The sequence below is a fragment of the Trichosurus vulpecula genome, chromosome 6 (genome assembly GCF_011100635.1).
Source record: "Trichosurus vulpecula isolate mTriVul1 chromosome 6, mTriVul1.pri, whole genome shotgun sequence".
NCBI classification, from domain to species: domain Eukaryota; kingdom Metazoa; phylum Chordata; class Mammalia; order Diprotodontia; family Phalangeridae; genus Trichosurus; species Trichosurus vulpecula.
In genome coordinates this window covers 276,594,417-276,615,268 of record NC_050578.1, presented here as the reverse complement: position 1 = coordinate 276,615,268, position 20,852 = coordinate 276,594,417, and the positions used below count along the sequence as shown (strand labels likewise).

The 20,852-nt window shown below is 41.5% G+C and overlaps 1 protein-coding gene across 1 annotated transcript in view; it reads right to left on the bottom strand.

Moving 5' to 3' along the window:
* The window catches only part of C6H11orf80 (chromosome 6 C11orf80 homolog), an 89,687-nt gene that overhangs the window by 37,351 nt on the left and 31,484 nt on the right, over positions 1-20,852 (bottom strand). Inside the window, exons 4-7 of the mRNA XM_036765306.1 lie at positions 16,245-16,354; positions 2,194-2,277; positions 744-799; positions 494-565 (exon numbers count right to left, since the gene is read on the bottom strand). Coding sequence (XP_036621201.1) covers positions 494-565; positions 744-799; positions 2,194-2,277; positions 16,245-16,354 — 322 coding nt within the window. The remainder of the gene's footprint in view (positions 1-493; positions 566-743; positions 800-2,193; positions 2,278-16,244; positions 16,355-20,852) is intronic.

Below are 20,852 nucleotides of genomic sequence, written 5' to 3'. Positions count from 1 at the left end.
CTACATGAAGCATCGTATGCCTGGAGTCAACGTGTTGCTGGATGTGACATATGTAGCATCATGATTCCAGTATCTAAGAAGCCATGACCTCATCAATGGGCACATGCCCTCCACTAAGTGAGATCAGAGGGCGAGCCCTCTGTGCTGTGAATGAAAGCTTCAGCCCTCAGGGCCAACAGGATGGCCCTTTGCAAACTTAGCTCCGCAGGTCCTAGAACAACAGATCAGAAACATCTCTGCTGTACATCTTTAAGAACAATCTCATCATGATAACTGTGATACAGTCGGAAGCCTTTGGGGTCACAGCCCAGATTGAAGATTCTCTAAATCACAGGTGGAGCCTTGGCAGAGGGGAGGGCAGTGCCTCAGAGGATGATCAGCCAGGCTAAACCATGGCTCCGGGAAGTCAGCCTGCCCCAGTGAGCCATCACGTCCCAAGGCCCTTCCTTCTTCCCAGGTCACAGGGATGAAAGAGACAGAGCTTTTCCCTCACCTCATATAGTGGTGCTGATTGGTGAGCAGGCCAATCCCATTCAGCAGCTTCACAACGGGCTCCTTCTCTACCCTGGGAAGGACAGACACAACAGGTCAGATGCCAGCTCCTCCTACATCTTGTTCTGCCACCTCAGGGGAGCTCTTCCATGCCCTTGTCAGGCTGGTGATTAGTGAGCAGTGGGTGTGGGGACTATACTGGTCAGGGCTGTGGGACATGGTACCACCTCTGTGGCCAGAAGGGCACTTACCCAAAGGTTTCCTTGGAGAGGACTCCATTCACTTTCACACCAAAGTGGAATCTGACCTGCAAACAAAGGAGTAGCTAGAGTATTTAGCAAAGGCCACTGTCAAGCTCTTCCTCACAAATCAATGCTATGCATTGGGAATAAAAGGTTCAACAGGTGACAAAGACACGGACAATCATTTGAGAAGATGAAGGAAACAAACATTTATTTAGCACCTACTATGGCCTAGGTGCTTTTTACAAATATTATCTCATCTGACCCTCACAACAGCCCTGTGAGGTAAGTGCTGTTATGATCCACATTTTGCATTTGAGGAAACTGAGGCAGACAGAGGTTAAGGACCATGTTTAGAGTCACACAGCTAGTAGATGTTTGAGGTGACATGTGAACTCAGGTCTCCCTGGCTTTAGGTCCATTTAGGGCTGGGGGAATCAGGAAAGACTTTCCATAGGAGGAGGCATGGATATGGAACTTTGAAAGAAGCTATGGATAGAGGGAGTATAGTCCAGGCACTGGAAGTAGCTTATGCAAAGGCACCAAAAAGGGAGACTAGACACCTAGTTTGAGGAACAGCAGGTAAGCCCATTGGGCCTTGTCTGGAAAAAGTGGGTTGGAGAATGAACAGGTAGGAGAAGACCAAGAAGTAAGGAAAAGAGGTGCACCCAACAACCAGGACCTCAGTTGTCTCTGGAAATACCTCTGAGAATGAGTCTTTGTGCACATTTTGGATTTCCAGTGTTCAAACACACAACAGAAAGATTCTCTCATTTGCTCTCCTGGTCACTCTTGGAGGAAAGGGTGGAAGCAAGGGTTAGCATCTGTATGCTGTATGTATGGCAGGGGTTAGCATGTGGTATGAAAGAGAACTGAAGCCCCCCAAAGGAAAAGACTCATCCAAGGTGACACAGAGAGATGAGAGCAAGGCTAAAGACAGAACTCCAAAGAGAAGTCTGTATTGAAGTAGAGATCTCTTTATATCTATCTTATCAGGTGGCTAGGGGACGCCACAGGAGATAGAGCACTGGGCTGGGAGTCAGAAAATACATCAAATCTAGCCTCAGACACTCATTAGCTGTGTGACCTTGGGCAAGTGACTTAACTTTTGTCTGCCTCAGTTTCCTCAAATTTAAGTGGGGATAATAACAGATCTACCTTGTGGGGTTGTTGGAAGCATCAAAGGAGATATTTGTAAAAAGCACTTAGCACAGTGCCTGGCACATAGTAGGTGCTAAATAATGCTTGTTCCTCTCTCCCTCCCCTTAGACTCTTTCAAAGGCACACTGAAACCAGACCAGTTCAACATCAGAAATCATCAGCACTGATAGACAGACAGACCCTCCGACTTTCAACCATACAGAATCTCCAGCAAAAGAGATGATCCCCTCCCCCACACACACACCTCCCACTGTCACTGCCCAGAAGAACTGCAACATCAAGTTAGTAAACATGTTACCTTTGGGTGAACTATGCTGGTTTTGTGCAAAAACTGCTTTATAACCAGACAATCTGTCATCAAAGTTGTGGGCTTTTCATCAACCTGTTTAAAAAGCACATAGAAGAATCCAAACCCTCAGATTACAAATGTGCTATTCCTTGGACAAGAATGAATATTTCATGTGAAGCTATTTGAACATTCAGAGAGAACCAGAATTAAAACCATTGGGGTCAATTAGAAGGCAGGTACAGGCAGGCGGCTCCTTGGAGGGGAGGCCCTTAAAACCTCTTCTCAAGGGCTTGAACTTGATACATTAAAGGCAAGTGGGTGCTTGGACAAGTATGTAAACAAAGGAGGACAGTCCTTCTAGGTGTGTACATAACAACTGTAAAGCAAGCTCTTTACAAACCTTAAAGTTATCTATAAATGCAAGCTGCTATTATTAGATAATGGACTGGAGAAAACAATGCTTAGAAGCAAGAGCCTCCTCCTGGTTCACACAGGAAGTGATCCCACCTACATTTTAAATAATTTCCCAGAACTCTCAACGGTACTACTGCACCAGCAGCATGGTGTTTCGAAGTAGCTGATTGACTTAACAGGTCTATATTATTTCTCTACCTTTCAAACACAAAAAACAGCCCAAAATATAGATAGGATTAGTGTTGAAAGGGCCTTTAAGAAGATCACTTAGTCCAACCTCTAATTTTACAGATCAGAAAAATAAGGCCTAGTAAAGCATGTCCAACAGCCCCCAGGCAGTTACATCTTTGAAATGCATGAAAACACAAGAGAGAGTCCAGGTTAGGGAGCACAATGAAAGTCCCCACTGGGGAAGAAGGAACGTCCCAAAGCAATCTTGAGGCTAAGTAGGTCATAAAACCCATGCTTTTCTTATGGCTGTCATCATGGAGGAGCCCCAGGGCTTTGTAAATACATGGCTGGATCATGAAAGGAAGCTCATGATGTTGCCAGGTAACACAGAGCCAGGCCTTCCTTTCCAGATCTTCTCTTCCTTCCCCAGGAAAAAAGCACCACTATACATTTCATAAAAATGTTCTGCTGCTGGGTCCACAGCACCAGACTCTGCTGGCCCAGCATAAGGCATCTTAGGGTTAGAGTTAGGGTTAGGGATATCCACTTCCTATGGACAAAAGAAATGCTCTTAGTCCTGGGCACCAGGTCCCCTAGCAAGCAATGATCATATGACTCTTGGCCTGTACTCTCTGCCCTCACCGTGTCTAACTACCCACGGGTGGTTCTTGCCATAGCAAACCATGTTGCTAATGTGAGCAGACAGGACAGTGCATCGGCAGGACTCAACGCTGTTTTCACAGTTGACATCTGCACCTTGCCAGGTAGGGACTTGGAATGATTTGAGACTTACCTTGTGCATTATTTTCTCAATGTTCTAACTTAGTGGTTTCCAGCTGTTCTGAGCATGAGCACCCCTTTCTACAGTCAAAAAGCTTTAGTAATTAGAGTTTGAACTATTTTCGATCCATTAGTATAACTGAAGAAATACGTGACAAAAAGCTAGGACTTCAGGAACACTTTTAAATTTGTATTTGTATTAATTTTGAATTTGTATTTGAATTTGTATTAATCACAATAATATTTACATACATTTGTAAAACAGTACTCTATATTATATATACATATGTATAGGCATCATAATACATACATACGAGGCACATTATTCAAACTACAATCTATGTTTGTTTATCAGTCTCCAAATCTGTTGCAGATAAAGATAAGTAAGTGACAAAACACCTATGAATTGTTTACTGTGCGCCAAACACTCTGCTTGTCAAAATGACTGTGCCTGGTTTGTACATGGCTTTGATGCCACCTTAAAATAATTCCCAGGGGAGGAGTGGCCGGGACTATATGTTCCAGGTAGATTACAAGCACTTCACCGGCAGCAACTATTTTCTTTTTTATTTTTACATTTCTTTTTTTTTGGTGAGGGGGGAAGGCAGGGCAATTGAGGTTAGGTGATTTGTCCAGTCACACAGTTAGTAAGGGTGTCAAGTGTCTGATCTGAACTCAGGTCCTGACTCCAGGGCCAGTGCTCTACTCACTGCACCACCTAGCTGCCCCCAGCAACTATTTTCTACTCATGGATGCCTACCAAACTCTTTCCTGAGTACCTACCAAGTACTTAAGAAAGAGCAGGTTTTGTTGTTTCCTTGGCAGAAGGGTATTGTAACCCACTGGTACTACAGAAGGGCTGATTGTCAGACTCTAGGAAAGTAAGTGGCCATCAGGGCATGCAGGGCTGGATTAGGAATTCTACACTAATGGGAACCCAGAAATAATCAGAAGGAGCATCAAATATAAGGAGGGAGCACAAGACCTCTAACTCAGACAACTAATGACAGCCACTAGCTGAGCTGTCCTTCAGCACCAAGCCAGTAAACAAGGTCTGCTCTGCAGCTAACTGCAGACAAGCATGGCCAGCCAATGACAGGGAAGCAGGAACCTTAGACTTGTCCTTCTCAGCCCTCTCTACTGTTTCAGCACAAGAAGGGGCACATGAGTTACCAGAGGAAAAAAACGGTCTGTTCCTGCTGCTCTGGGGATGCCCAAGCTACAGTAGCTCTGCCAAGTCCTCCGGCTGTCCTATAACCAGCTGTGGGTCCTTGAACAAGTCACTCTATGAGCTCAGTTTTCTCCTCTGTAAAGTGGGCATATTACTTGCAATTCCTATCTCACAGGTACAGCTACAATGAGGTGATGCAGGTACTTTTCAAACCTTCCCATGTAACAAGTTGCTGCTGGAAGAGGGTAAACTCATGCAGGAACTGGATAAGAAACACTGATGTCCTGTCGTCCTCTCCGCTACTGAGCTGTCCTAAAGATGTTTTTGGTGAGGCTACAGAAGATGAATTTGCATCCAAATATTTCCACTCAGTTATAAAAAGGAGTTATTTTATACCATCTGTGCAATAGTCTGTAGAACATTAAACATAAAAGAACAGAGCCTTTACTCAGTGTCCTCTTTACTGCTTCTTCACCTAAGTCATCACCACATCCAAGGACTTCAACATGGACAAGCAGGCAGTGAAGCAGCAATTCAGCAACTTTGGAGACATAGCCAAGGTCATGGCTTTGGTCAAAGACAGGCATATACAAAGGTCCTGGGGCTTTGGTTTCATCACCTTCACCAGCCCTGTACACACTATGGGTGCCATGCTGGTCAGAAATGGATGAGTGACAGATCAAAGTGGACCATGTGGGAAAGTCATGCCAGGGCTTGAAGGGCAGATCCTTTTGGCTACAGTGAGAAGGGTTATGGTGGAAGTGGGGGAAGATAGGATGGGTACAGAGACTAACCTGGTAGAAGCCAGGGAGGTGAAGATTGTGATTCTGGAGACTGACAGGGGAACAAAGATGACAACTGGGCTGACCTGTGTGCAGAGTAAAAGTTCTTCCTGACTCAAGATGGTCCTTACTTGCAATGGCCATATTTATAAAGTTTTTTTGGAGCCTCACTGAAATATAATTCCTTTGAATCAACTCTCTTTCCCCGTCATTGGTCTCTTAGCTTGCTACATGGGGTATATGGGGTATAAAATGAGGAGCAGGACCACTGGAGTGAGGACTTTCTAAGCTCTTTCCAGGGCTGCTCACCCACCTTTGGTGTCCAACTGGTTACTCTACTCTCACCTGTGGTTCCAATAAGCTGTAGCATGAGCAGCAGTAGCTACACCCCAGTAAAACCATCTTCGTAAAAGCAGATGGGCTAAACCAGATTAAGGGCAACTGACAGGCTCCAAACTTGGTGAGGTAAGGGGACGTCTATCCCAAGCATCTGAAGACTTTCCTCAGCAAACTGGGTAGATAAGAACAATTTGTTCTATTAGCTATGAAGGTGGCTTAAGCAGGTGCTGTGGAGTTTTAAAGCTTGGTCGGTCACTGAAGATGCCAAGGTCATCCACTGCATCCCAGGCCACTGCCAGTCATTTTGGTTTTTTTGTTGTCACTGGACTTTGATGACTCGTGAAGAAAGAGGGAGGTTGACGACTTTGTGCAGCTCTGCCTCACTTAAATCCAATTTATGCGCGGGTCAAGACATCACTCTGTGTTGTCATTGGTCCTTTATGAAATGAAGGACAAATGGCAAGTTTGCTACAGGCAGGCCTGGAGGCCTCTAATAAGATGATCCACATAAACTTTCATTAAGAAAGTTCCAGTCATTCCTGGGGGTTTTCAAATCCATTTGGAAGAGTTTTATTTTTGCCTCTTGATAACACAGTCATGTACCTTCTAGTTTGGAGAGTTTCTGGCCTTGCCGTAGTTTTGCTCCAGCTGAGAAACTTGGACAAGGCTGTTGTGATGCTTTGCTTCCTTAGCAAGCAGCCAGCAGGTGTCTAGGCCACTTGGTCCACCTGACTTCATAATAAATTTTCTCTTAAAATTTTTATTTTCAGTTCCAAATTCTTATCCTCCCAGTACCCCTTCCCCCACTCATTGGGAAGGCAAGAAATATGTATGTATATATGTGTGTAGCCATGCAAAACATATTTATACATTGGCCATGTTGCCCAAAAAAAGGCAAGAAAAATAAAGAGAAAAAAGGTTTCCATCTGCACTTACTGTCCATCCATGCTCTCTCTGGAGGTGGATAGCATTTTTCATTATGAGTCCTTTGGAATTGTCTTAGATCACTATATTGATCAGAACAGTTAAGTCTTTCACTGTTATCGTTATAATATTGCCATTACTGTGTAGATTGTTCTCTTGGTTCTGGCTCACTTTATTTTGCATCAGTTCATGTATGTCTTCACAGATTTTTCTGAAATCATCCCTTTCATCTTTTCTTATAATACAATAGTATTCCAACACATTCATATATGACAAGTTGTTCAGTCATTCCCCAGTTCATGGGCATTCCCTCAATTTCCAGTTCTTTGACACCACACAAAAAGAGTTGCTATAAATATTTTTGTGTGTGTGGGTACAAAAATAGTCCTCTTTCTTTGATCTCTTTGAGGGTGTAGCCCAAGTAGCAGTATTGCTGAGTTAAAGGGTCTGCACAGTTTAATAACTTTTAGGGCATAGTTTCAAATGGCCTTCCAGAATAGTTAGACTAGTTTCACAGCGCTACTAACAGCACATTAATGTATCTGTTCTCCCACGTCCTCTCCAGCATTTTCCTTTTCCTTTTCTGTCATGTTAACCAACCTGATGGGTGTGAGGTGGTACCTCAGAGTGGTTTTATTTCTCTAATTATTAGTGACTTGGAGTGTTTTTATATGGCTATTGATAGCTTGGATTTCTTCTTCTGAAAACTGTCTATTTATATATCCTTTGACCATTTGTCAGCTGGGGGAAAAAAGGTATTTTTTTAATTAATACTCCCTACAACTTTCCAAAAGATAGATCTGAGACTTATCATGAGAAGTTTTTGAAAACATTGGTCAATATCTTTTTTTTAACTGGAAGAGAAACCCTTGTATTCTGGCTTTTAAGGTAAGAAGACAGATGAAATACAATTGTACACTATAGTAACACTCTAAAGCACTTTTATGATGTCCTAAAGGCTATTTATGGGCCAAAGACCTATGGTGTATCTCAACTACTCAGTGCCAATGGTGCCACACTGATTAGTGATAAGGACATGATCCTGGAAAGATGGGCTTAACACCTCCATACTGTTCTCAACAGACTATCATCAATCAATGCTGAAGCCACTGACCACATACCTCAGGTTGAAGTCAATCCCCCTCTAGCTCACCTTCCAACTGAAGGTCACTGAACGTTTTTCAAAACTGAAGGTTTTGGATGCCATTAGTCTCCTCTCATGTGGCAAAGTGCCTATTGCTGATTCTATTCCAACAGAGATCTACAAGGCAGGGGTCCACTGTTCATACAAAAAATGGCCGAAATTTTCCAGGTTACATGGCAAAAGGAGGCTATCCTCCAGGAGTTCAAGGATGCCTCCATTGTCTATTTCTATAAAAGTGAATAGACTACCCTGTGACAATCACAAGGGGATCTCTCTCTTGGTCACTGTTGGCATGATTCTTGCCAGAGTCCTTCTTAATAAGCTGATCCTTCATCTAGAAGATGGTCATCTACCTGAGAGCCATTATGGCTTCTGAAAGGGCTGAGGAATGGTAAATATGGTTTTTGCTGCTTGATAATTCCAGGAAAAATGCCAGGACCAGAATAGAGGTCAGTATACAAAATTCATTGATCTGACCAAGGCCTTTGATACTGTCAGTCATGGAGACCTGTGAAAGATAATGGCAAAGTTTGGTTGCCCACAGAAGTTCATCAGCATTGCATGTCAGTTTCATGATGGCATTCTTGCATGGGTTCTGGATCATGGATGATGCTCTCAAGCTTTCCCAATCACCAATGGAATGAAGCAAGGCTGTGTGCTTTTTCTCATGCTTTGTAGCATGATGTTTTCAGCAATATTGCAGACACCATCAGTGAGGATGAAAACAGCATCAAAGTCAGTTACTGCACTGATGGTAAATTATTTAACTTGAAAAGGCTACAAGCCAAGACTAAAGCAGAGGGAGAATTGGTGCATGATTTTTTGTTTGCAGATGATGGTATACTCAATGCTACCTTCGAGGCTGAGATGCAACAAAGTTTGGATCGATTCTCTGCTGCTTGTGCTAATTAACACCAAGAAAACACAAGTTCTCCATCAGCCAGCATCACAGCATCCATAGGTGGAACCATCAGTTATAGCAAATGGAGAAATTTTGAATACTGTGGAATAAATTCCCTTACCCTGGCAGTATACTTTCCAGGGATGTACACACAGATGATGAGATTGATGCACACATTGCCAGAGCCTAGCTCAGTGTTTGGGAAGCTCTGAAGGAAAGTGTGGGAGAGAAAAGGTATTAGACTGCCAACCAAACTGAAGGACTACAGAGCCCGTTGCGCTGACCTCGTTGTTGTATGCCTGTGAAATATGGACAGCATTCCAGCATTGCTTCCATTTGAATTGTCTTAGGAAAATTCTGAAGATCACCTGACAAGATAAGGTACCAGACACTAAGGTCCTTCCTTGATTTTAACTGCCAAGCATTCAAACTCTACATCAGAAAGTGCAACTCTGATGGGTTGGCCATGTTGTTCAAATGCCAAATGTATGTTTGCCTAAAGGATTATTTTACAAAGAACTCACACAAGGCAAGTGCTCACACAGGTCAGAAGAAGTGATACAAGGACACTTTCAAGGTCTCTCTGAAGAATTTTGTGAGGCATAGGAGACACTGGCAAAGGACCGCCCAGCATGGCCTGCCCACATTAAAGAAGGCTTTGTGCTCTATGAGCAAAGCAGAATTGCAGGAGCTCAAAAGAAACATGAGATGCACAAACCTAGAGACATCTCCACTCCAAATGTTCATGTGAACTACTTGTGCCCAACCCGTGGTAGAGCTTTCTGAGCTCATATTAGCCAGATCAGCCATAGGTGGACACACTGTGCCTGTGACCCCAAAATAGTAATGTCATTTTGGTCCTCTTTGAGAATGAAGAACAACCAACCAACCCAACCATTTTGATTCAGTAAGTAGAACAACAGAAATACTTTTCAGCATACTTTGGAAAATTATTTCTCTAAATTTTAGCTAAAATCATTCAAGCCTCCTTTAACTACTCTTTATAACAATTTCTCTTTCTACCTGGTCCACGGTGATTTTAATTGTTGCTTTATTTAATTGAATTACCAAAAGGGCCTTCTACACTTAGTCTTAATCAGTTTGGAGAGAATTCTTTCCTCAGCTGATAAGGTCTCTTGCTTTATTTTTTTTTACATGCTAATTTATTATTTTTTTATATTTAGCATTCTTTTATTTTTCAATTTTAAGTTCCTAATGCTTTCTCTCCCACTTCCTCCCCCACTCACTGAGAAGGCAACATAAGATCAATTATACATGTGAAATCATGCAAAATATATTTCCTTATTAGGCATATTTTTTTTAAAAAGCAAATAAATAAAGTGAGAAAATTCTACTTCAATTTGCACTCAGAGTTCATCGGTTCCCTCTCTAGAGGTGGGCAGCATGTTTTCATCATGAGTCTTTTAGAATTGTCTTGGATTGTTGTTCAGATTAGAGTAGCCAAGTGTTTCATCATCACACCACTGATCATCATTACAATACTGCCGTTATCGTGCACAATCATCTCCTGGTTCTTCTCACTTCAATTTGCATCAGCTCATATAGATCTTGCCACATTTTTTTCTGTGACCACCTTCCTCATCATTTCCCATAACACAGTAGTACTCTATCACAATCACATACCACAGCTGGTTCAGCTATTCCCCAATTGATGAGCATCCCCTCAATTTCCAATTCTTTGTCAATACAAAAAGATTTGCTATAAATATTTTTTACATATAAGTCCTTCTCCTTTTTCTTAGATCTCTTTGGGATATAGACCTAGTAGTTGTATTACTGGGTCAAAGAATATGCATGGTTTTATAGACCTTTGGGCATAGTTCCAAATCATTCCCCAGAATGGCTGGAACAGTTCACTACTCCACCAGCAGTTCCTTAGTGTGCCTATTTTCCCCTCATCCCCTCCAGCATTTGTCATTTCTCATGGTTCTGAGGTGGTCCCTGAATTGTTTTAATTTGCATTTCTCTAATCAATAGTGATTTAGAGCATTTTTTTCATGACTATAGATAGCTTTGATTTCTTCTTCTGAAAACTGCTTGTTTATATCCTTTGACCATTTATCAACTGGGGAATGACTTATTTTTATAAATCTGACTCAGCTCTATACTCAGTATATATTTGAGAAATGAGGTTTTTGTCAGAGAAACTTGTAACAACTACTTCATTGTCTTTTAGCATAATGTGATTTCACTGATTATCTTTTTTAATTAGGTCTATTTTTGCTTTTGCTTCATCTGAGATCATGATTGCTACTCTAGTCTTTTTTACTTTAACTAAAGCTTATTAGATTCTGCTCCAGCCTTTTATTTTAACTCTGTGTGTGTGTCTTTCTGTTTCAAGTGTGTCTCTTAGAGACAATATATTGTTGGATTCTGGTTTCTAATTTATTCTGCTATTGCTTCCATTTTCTGGGCAAGATCATCCCATTTATATTCATGGTTATGATTACTATGTACTCTCCTCCATCCCATTTTCCTCTGTTTCTTCCTCTCTATTTTTATCTTGTCCCTCCTCGAAAATCTATTTTGCTTCTAACCACTGCTCCCCTTAATCCACTCACTCTTTTTTCTCCTACCCCCACCCTTTTCTCTTATCTCTTTCCCCTCTTATTTCCTTACTGGGTAAGTTACATTTCTATACACAACTGAATGTGCAAATATATATTCTTCCCTCTTTGAACCAATTCTGATGAGAGTGAGGTTCAAGCATTGCCCACCTACCTCCCAACTTTCCCCTCCATGGTAAAAGCTCTCCCTTGAGCACCTCTTTTATGTGAGAAAAATTTCACCCATTTTGTCTCTCCCTTCTCCCCTTCCCCAGTGCCTCCCTCTTTCTTACTTCCTCTCTCTCTCTCTCTCTCTTTTTTTTTTTTTTTTTGGAGATCATTCCAACATAATCAACTTACAATCATGTCCTCTGTCTATGTAACTTTCTTTTAACTACCCTAATAATGATAAATTTCTTAGGAGTTACATGTATCATCTTCCCACATAGGAATGTAAACAGTTTAACCTTATTAAGTCCATTATGATTACTCTTTGATGTTTACCTTTTTATGCTTCTCTTGAGTCTTCTGTTTGAATGTAAAATTTTCATTCAGCTCTGGTCTTTTTATCAGGAATGCTTGAAAGTCTTCTATTTCACTAAACATTCATTTCTTCCAGAAAGATTACACTCAATTTTGCTTGGTAGGTTATTCTTGGTTGCAATCCTAGCTTCTTTGTCCTTTGGAATATCATTCTAAGCCCTCCACTCCTTTAATGTGGAACCTGCTAAATCTTGCGTGATCCTGACTGTGGTGCCACCATATTTGAATTGTTTCTTTCTGGCTGCTTGAAGCATTTTTTCTTTGACCTGGGAACTCTAGAATTTAGCTGTAATATTCCTTAGAATTTTCATTTTGGGATCTCTTTCAGGAAGTGATCAATGGATTCTTTCCATTTCTATTTTACCCTCTGGCTCTAAGATATTGGGGAAGCTTCTTTTTATGATTTCTTGAAATATGTCTAGGCTCTTTCTTTGATCAGGGCTTTCAGGTAGTCAAATCATTCCAAATTATTTCTCCCCAATCTATTTTCCAGGTCAGTTGTTTCTCTGATGAGATATTTCTTCTATTTTTCATTCTTTTGACTTTTATTGTTTCCTGATGTCTCATGGAGTCACTAGCTTTCAGTTGCCCAATTCTCATTTTTAAGGAATTATTTTCTTCAGTGGCATTCTGTTCCTCTTTTTCCATTTGGCCAATTCTGATTTTTAATTCTCTTTAGTGAATTTTTATAACTCTTTTTCCATTTGGCCAATTCTGCTTTTTAAGGAATTCTTCTCCTTAGTGAATTTTTGTACCTCTTTTATCATTTGGCCAATTCTGTTTTTTAAGGTATTACTTTTTTCAGTATTTTCTGTGCCTCTTTTGCCAAGCTGTTAATTCTCTTTTGATAATTTTCCTGCATCATTCTCTTTCCCTCCCAAAAAAAATTTCAATTAAAATTGACAAGGTTTTACCTTATATTACAGAGTCAGACACAACTGAAACAACTGAACAACAAAAATAGCTGCAGGAAAAAATATACATATGAAGAGTATTTTCACCTACTAATCAATGTAGCAGTGAGTATTTCTAGAATAAAGGAGTCTTTTATACTATCACTGACTCAAAGGATATCTATCAACTCTTTGAGGATGATGTAAAAGTCAATACTAAGAAGACAGCCACTCCAGGTAGAAAATACATACCTCTAGTGAACCCCAATGAGTTGACATCTCCATGGAAATAAGCTTCTGGCTGTTCTGAACTGGACTGAGCACATTCTTCAGTAGGATCAGCTCAGTGACTGGCTGGCTGCAGGCTCCACCTTCACTCTGGATGACTCCTCATGACAACCACCACCAACACAGATACTCTGGGAACTTTTGCTTTACTCATCTTATGTCTCCAAAGCTACCTGGATTAGCAAAAGCATACACCCTCTTTTCCTAGAAATGCCTAGTGGTCTTCTGCAATTACATTTACTGTTTCTTATTCCCCTATAGGAGATAAGTCACCAAAGGGAATATCTGTTTCCTCAGCACCGTCCTTATGCCTTCTTAAATGGCTACCAGGGCTTCCTCAAAGTTTGATCCATTTAAACTCAGGAGAGAAAATTCCTGCATATCCCCAGGGAACCCAAGTCCTCTACAGTTGGGCCAATTCTGAATTCTGCCACTAAAAGCATAACCACTGGCTACAGTTAAATAGCTTACATTTGCGTAGCACTTGAAGATTTGCAAAACACCTTAAAAGCATGACCTCAGTTCCTCTTCACTACATCATCCCCATTTTACAGTTAAGGAAACTCAATGACTTGCTCAGGGTCACACAGTGTCTGAGATAAGATGTGAACTCAGGTCTTCCTGGCTCCAAGAGCAGCATTCTGTACCCTTCTGCCTCTCCTTAATGCAATAAGGTTCCAAATGAGGTGGTACAAGGCTCTGAAGAGAACCCTGGCCCTGGAATCAGTGTGGGATTCACTTGGGGTGAAAGTACAGCTCCTAAACTCCCTGACTACAGGACACCAGGCAGATCATTTCTTCTTTCAGAGCTTTTCTTTTCTTATCTATATGATGGAAACGATAATCATCATCTAGCAGGGCTGTGGCGAGGAAGGGATTTGCAAACTTTAAACCATCACAGGAATGTGAAATATTATTATTAACAAATACCAAAATATGTATTGCTGCTCAAGGATCTTTATTAATTTTTTTTCTTTAGAAGTTCAAAATTCAGTTAGGGTAGGAAAGGAGATGCCAAGCTCTTTTTTCACAGAACCAAAGAATCTCTGGCTCTGAAGAGTCCAACCTCTTCAATTTATAGATAAAGAAAAAGCAAGATAATAGCTGCCCTCTGCTTGGAAATCCCCAGTGAGAGGGACCTCATCCCTCCCCAGTTAGCCCTTTCTACTTTTGCCGACATATTCAATTCACGTTTGGAGGTTTTTACTTACTTAGAGCCTTAATTTGCATCTTTATAATTTCCATCCACTATTACCAGTTTTGTCCTTAGGGGCCAGGGCAAGAAGTCGAATCCCTCTTCCACTTTCCAAACCTTCAAATACTTGAAAACAGCTGCCATATCCCCCTGAATCTTCAATTCCTAGACCAATCAGCTGGCTGGCCTGGCCTAGGGGTATTGGTCCTTAAAGCATGCCTAGATATTCTGGATCTGGTTCCAGGTCTTGAAGTATGCACAGATCTCTGCTTGGACTCAGTCCTTGGAGCATGTGAGGACACTTACTGCATGCTTCTTATGCAACCACATGGGAACTTTGGGGAACTGGTTTCCAGCCGTCAGTGACAGAAACAGTTGGTACTGTGTGATGACAAAAAGTTTTCTAATCAGCTGAAGAGCCAGAAAAACTAATGACTCAGGAGTTGCTGAGACAGAACTGGCTGCACATAAGTAAGGTATGAACCACCCTTTGACAGCTCCAAGTGAGAAGAATTGCTTTGAGCTGATGAGCACCATGAATCCATGTGCATATGGCGCTTCAGGCACTATTGTCTTTATTCTTTCCTGATATTAAGAAAAAGTGTATTTTGAGATGGGAGTTTCAAGTGAGTCTCAGTGATCAATAGCAGTGGTTGTGGTTGATGAGAGAGGAAGTCTCTAGAGATGGCTACGCCAGGATAGTTATCCAAAGATGGCAACAACTTCAGGGAGGGAGATCCCTCATGGAAGAAAGGTATGCCAACTATGGGCTTAATGGAGGTCCAGACCCTCAGATGTGGCAGACAGCCATATCTGAGGAGAGCTCCCCTCCTCAGGGCGGAACTGTGAGATGCCCATCTGACATAGATTCCCTACCCATGTGTCTCACAATTGGACTTTCACTTGGCGCCCTCTTTCCCCAGGGAACTTGTGCGGATGGGGCAGAGGACACTCCCAGTTTGAGGAGATTATTTGCACCAAAAGGCATTTGCTTTAGTTTCTCAGTAGTATTCAATTAGTTCACTGTAAGCAGGGAGCACACCAGTAGAGCCCTTTCCTTACATGACAGAATCCTGAGAGTAACAACAGCATGCACTGCTTAGGGGTGGGAATGTGAGAAATGTTATGAAGGCAGAAATGCAAGATTTGGCAAGCAATTGGCTATGTCAGGTAAAGGAGAATGAGGAGTGGAGGCCAATATTGAGGGTGCAAACAGGGGAGAATTAAGTCAATGGCTGTACCTTCAACGGAAGTAGGGCAGTTGGAAGAGGGGTTTTTAGGGAAAGATGAGTGAGGTCTGGCATAAGTTGAGTTTGAGATGTCTTAGGGACATCCAGTCTGAAATGTCCAGTAGGCAACTGTTGATGTAAGCCTGGAGCTCAGGGGAAAGAGGAAGATTGGAAAGACAGACCTAAGAATCATCTGCAGAGACTCGATAGTGAAACCCGTGAAAGCCACTGCAAGAGAGACAGGGAAGATCAGGAGCTGAGGACTCCTGAAGCAGGAACCCACAGACCCCTTCTCAAAGTAAGGTTTTAAAATGCATAAAATAAAACATATAGAATTTACAAGGAAAGCCAATTGTATTGAAATACAGTTAACAAAATATCTTTTAAAAAACAAGTTCCCACAACCCAGGTTAAGAACCCTTAAGAGAGAGAAAGAAGAGGGTCTAGGACAGGGCCCTGCGGAACACCCACAGTTAGGGGGAGTGATCCAAACAACAGGCCAGAAGAGGAGAATGAGGAGGAGAACCAGGAGACACTAGTGTCATGAAGACCCAGAGAGGAGAAAATGGGCAGTAGTGTCAAATGCAGCTGCTAAGTGGAAAAAAAGGAGAGATTTCTTCATCTCTTCTCACTATAATTATACCTACTACTGTACTTTTTTTTTTAAGTAAACACAAAACCATCAAGAAAGAGTTTATAGAAGAACTTCCCAAACTTGCCTCAAATTTCATCTGGAAGGATGCCAACCCTGCCAGGTCCTCGGCACAGCAAGTTTCATCTGAAGGCCAACACAGCTTCCCAGAGAATACTGACAACAGTGACTGAATTTCTGTACAAGAAGAAACGATAAAATAGAAAAAAGTTTGGCTAAAGGCCAGGGTTTCAGGATAAGCCTCTATAACATCGATGAAAAGTTCTCCCTAATGGGAAGGGATAATAGGCACATTTTGAAAAATGACTATATCAGCACATTGGCACAACGTATATACTTCCTTTATAGCCACGTTTATTTAATCTATTTCTGTTTTCAGTTAATAGTTACAAGGTCATGTCCCAGTGCCAGGAATTGTAAGTGCTCATGGCTGAAAGGCTGATCACTTGAATTAATTTGTTACTGAATAACCACCAATTACACCAGTAAGCTAGCCAAATTTAATGCTTTTAAGTTGGGAAATCTGAACAACAGTGAGGATGCCCCCAGAGACTACGCTTAGAGTGTATTCAGTGATGGTAAAGTCCTTAATGAGTAATCTTTTCTTCATTTTGTGGATTATCCAAGTTCTTGACTGGCTCCACGTCAAACCTCCTCTCCTTAGAGGCTCGGCTCGGCCCTGGGTGACCAGTGGAAGGCAAGATCAGACTAAGAGCATCAGAACAAGAGAGGATAGGCCCTAGATTCGAAAGCTAAATGCAAATGATTTAATTATCCATCTTTTATATTTTCCATGCTTTTTCTCCTTTCCATTAGTACAGATAATTGGCTAGATTATATATGCAACTTGGCATCTGCAATCTTAAAAAGTTAATGAATCTGAAAACTATGATGATGCCATAACACATTAATGAACTTTTAATAATCAAGTAACAACAAAATTTACCTTGAATTTACAATACACCTTTCTCATGAAGAACTCAAAATAACCTAATAAACCCTCATCATGTCAAGGAAATACAGACGTGGCAAGAGCTAGATTCAATTTTACACACATTTATTAAGTTCCCACTACGCACAAGGATGGCTGCTGGGACTTTAGTTCAATTTTACACACATTTATTAAGTTCCCACTACGCACAAGGAGGGCTGCTGGAACTTTAGCTCAATTTTACACACATTTATTAAGTTCCCACTACGCACAAGGAGGGCTGCTGGGACTTTAGTTCAATTTTACACACATTTATTAAGTTCCCACTACGCACAAGGAGGGCTGCTGGGACTTTAGCTCAATTTTACACACATTTATTAAGTTCCCACTACGCACAAGGAGGGCTGCTGGAACTTTACCCCAATTTTACACACATTTATTAAGTTCCCACTACGCACAATGATGGCTGCTGGGACTTTACCCCAATTTTACACACATTTATTAAGTTCCCACTACGCACAAGGAGGGCTGCTGGGACTTTAGCTCAATTTTACACACATTTATTAAGTTCCCACTACGCACAAGGAGGGCTGCTGGGACTTTAGCTCAATTTTACACACATTTATTAAGTTCCCACTACGCACAAGGAGGGCTGCTGGGACTTTAGCTCAATTTTACACACATTTATTAAGTTCCCACTACGCACAAGGAGGGCTGCTGGGACTTTAGCTCAATTTTACACACATTTATTAAGTTCCCACTACGCACAAGGAGGGCTGCTGGAACTTTACCCCAATTTTACACACATTTATTAAGTTCCCACTACGCACAAGGATGGCTGCTGGGACTTTACCCCAATTTTACACACATTTATTAAGTTCCCACTACGCACAAGGATGGCTGCTGGGACTTTAGCTCAATTTTACACACATTTATTAAGTTCCCACTACGCACAAGGATGGCTGCTGGGACTTTAGCTCAATTTTACACACATTTATTAAGTTCCCACTACGCACAAGGAGGGCTGCTGGAACTTTAGTTCAATTTTATACACATTTATTAAGCTCCTACTATGTACAAGGAGGGCTGCTGGGACTTTAGCTCAATTTTATACACATTTATTAAGCTCCCACTACGCACAAGGATGGCTGCTGGGACTTTAGCTCAATTTTACACACATTTATTAAGTTCCCACTACGCACAAGGAGGTCTGCTGAAACTTTAGCTCAATTTTACACACATTTATTAAGTTCCCACTACGCACAAGGAGGGCTGCTGGGACTTTAGCTCAATTTTACACACATTTATTAAGTTCCCACTACGCACAAGGAGGGCTGCTGGGACTTTAGTTCAATTTTACACACATTTATTAAGTTCCCACTACGCACAAGGAGGGCTGCTGGAACTTTAGTTCAATTTTACACACATTTATTAAGTTCCCACTACGCACAAGGAGGGCTGCTGGAACTTTAGTTCAATTTTACACACATTTATTAAGTTCCCACTACGCACAAGGAGGGCTGCTGGAACTTTAGTTCAATTTTACACACATTTATTAAGTTCCCACTACGCACAAGGAGGGCTGCTGGGACTTTAGTTCAATTTTACACACATTTACTAAGTTCCCACTATGTACAAGGAGGGCTGCTGGGACTTTAGTTCAATTTTACACACATTTATTAAGTTCCCACTACGCACAAGGAGGGCTGCTGGGACTTTAGTTCAATTTTACACACATTTATTAAGTTCCCACTATGTACAAGGAGGGCTGCTGGAACTTTAGTTCAATTTTACACACATTTATTAAGTTCCCACTACGCACAAGGAGGGCTGCTGGGACTTTAGTTCAATTTTACACACATTTATTAAGTTCCCACTACGCACAAGGAGGGCTGCTGGGACTTTAGCTCAATTTTACACACATTTATTAAGTTCCCACTACGCACAAGGAGGGCTTCTAGAACTTTACCCCAATTTTACACACATTTATTAAGTTCCCACTACGCACAAGGATGGCTGCTGGGACTTTAGCTCAATTTTACACACATTTATTAAGTTCCCACTATGTACAAGGAGGGCTGCTGGGACTTTAGCTCAATTTTACACACATTTATTAAGTTCCCACTACGTACAAGGATGGCTGCTGGGACTTTAGCTCAATTTTACACACATTTATTAAGTTCCCACTACGCACAAGGAGGGCTGCTGGGACTTTAGTTCAATTTTACACACATTTATTAAGTTCCCACTACGTACAAGGAGGGCTGCTGGGACTTTAGTTCAATTTTACACACATTTATTAAGTTCCCACTACGCACAAGGAGGGCTGCTGGGACTTTAGCTCAATTTTACACACATTTATTAAGTTCCCACTACGCACAAGGATGGCTGCTGGGACTTTAGCTCAATTTTACACACATTTATTAAGTTCCCACTACGCACAAGGAGGGCTGCTGGGACTTTAGCTCAATTTTACACACATTTATTAAGTTCCCACTACGCACAAGGAGGGCTGCTGGAACTTTAGTTCAATTTTACACACATTTATTAAGTTCCCACTACGCACAAGGAGGGCTGCTGGGACTTTAGCTCAATTTTACACACATTTATTAAGTTCCCACTATGTACAAGGAGGGCTGCTGGGACTTTAGCTCAATTTTACACACATTTATTAAGTTCCCACTACGTACAAGGAGGGCTGCTGGGACTTTAGCTCAATTTTACACACATTTATTAAGTTCCCACTACGCACAAGGAGGGCTGCTGGGACTTTAGTTAAATTTTACACACATTTATTAAGTTCCCACTACGCACAAGGAGGGCTGCTGGAACTTTAGTTCAATTTTACACACATTTATTAAGTTCCCACTACGTACAAGGAGGGCTGCTGGGACTTTAGTTCAATTTTACACACATTTATTAAGTTTCCACTATGTACAAGGAGGGCTGCTGGGACTTTAGCTCAATTTTACACACATTTATTAAGTTCCCACTACGCACAAGGAGGGCTGTTGGAACTTTATTTCAATTTTACACACATTTATTAAGTTCCCACTATGTACAAGGAGGGCTGCTGGGACTTTAGCTCAATTTTACACACATTTATTAAGTTCCCACTACGCACAAGGAGGGCTGCTGGAACTTTACCCCAATTTTACACACATTTATTAAGTTCCCACTACGCACAAGGAGGGCTGCTGGAACTTTATTTCAATTTTACACACATTTATTAAGTTCCCACTATGTACAAGGAGGGCTGCTGGGACTTTAGCTCAATTTTACACACATTTATTAAGTTCCCACTACGCACAAGGAGGGCTGCTGGAACTTTAGTTCAATTTTATACACATTTATTAAGCTCCTACTATGTACAAGGAGGGCTGCTGGGACTTTAGCTCAATTTTATACACATTTATTAAGCTCCCACTACGCACAAGGATGGCTGCTGGGACTTTAGCTCAATTTTACACACATTTATTAAGTTCCCACTACGCACAAGGAGGTCTGCTGAAACTTTAGCTCAATTTTACACACATTTATTAAGTTCCCACTACGCACAAGGAGGGCTGCTGGGACTTTAGCTCAATTTTACACACATTTATTAAGTTCCCACTACGCACAAGGAGGGCTGCTGGGACTTTAGTTCAATTTTACACACATTTATTAAGTTCCCACTACGCACAAGGAGGGCTGCTGGAACTTTAGTTCAATTTTACACACATTTATTAAGTTCCCACTACGCAC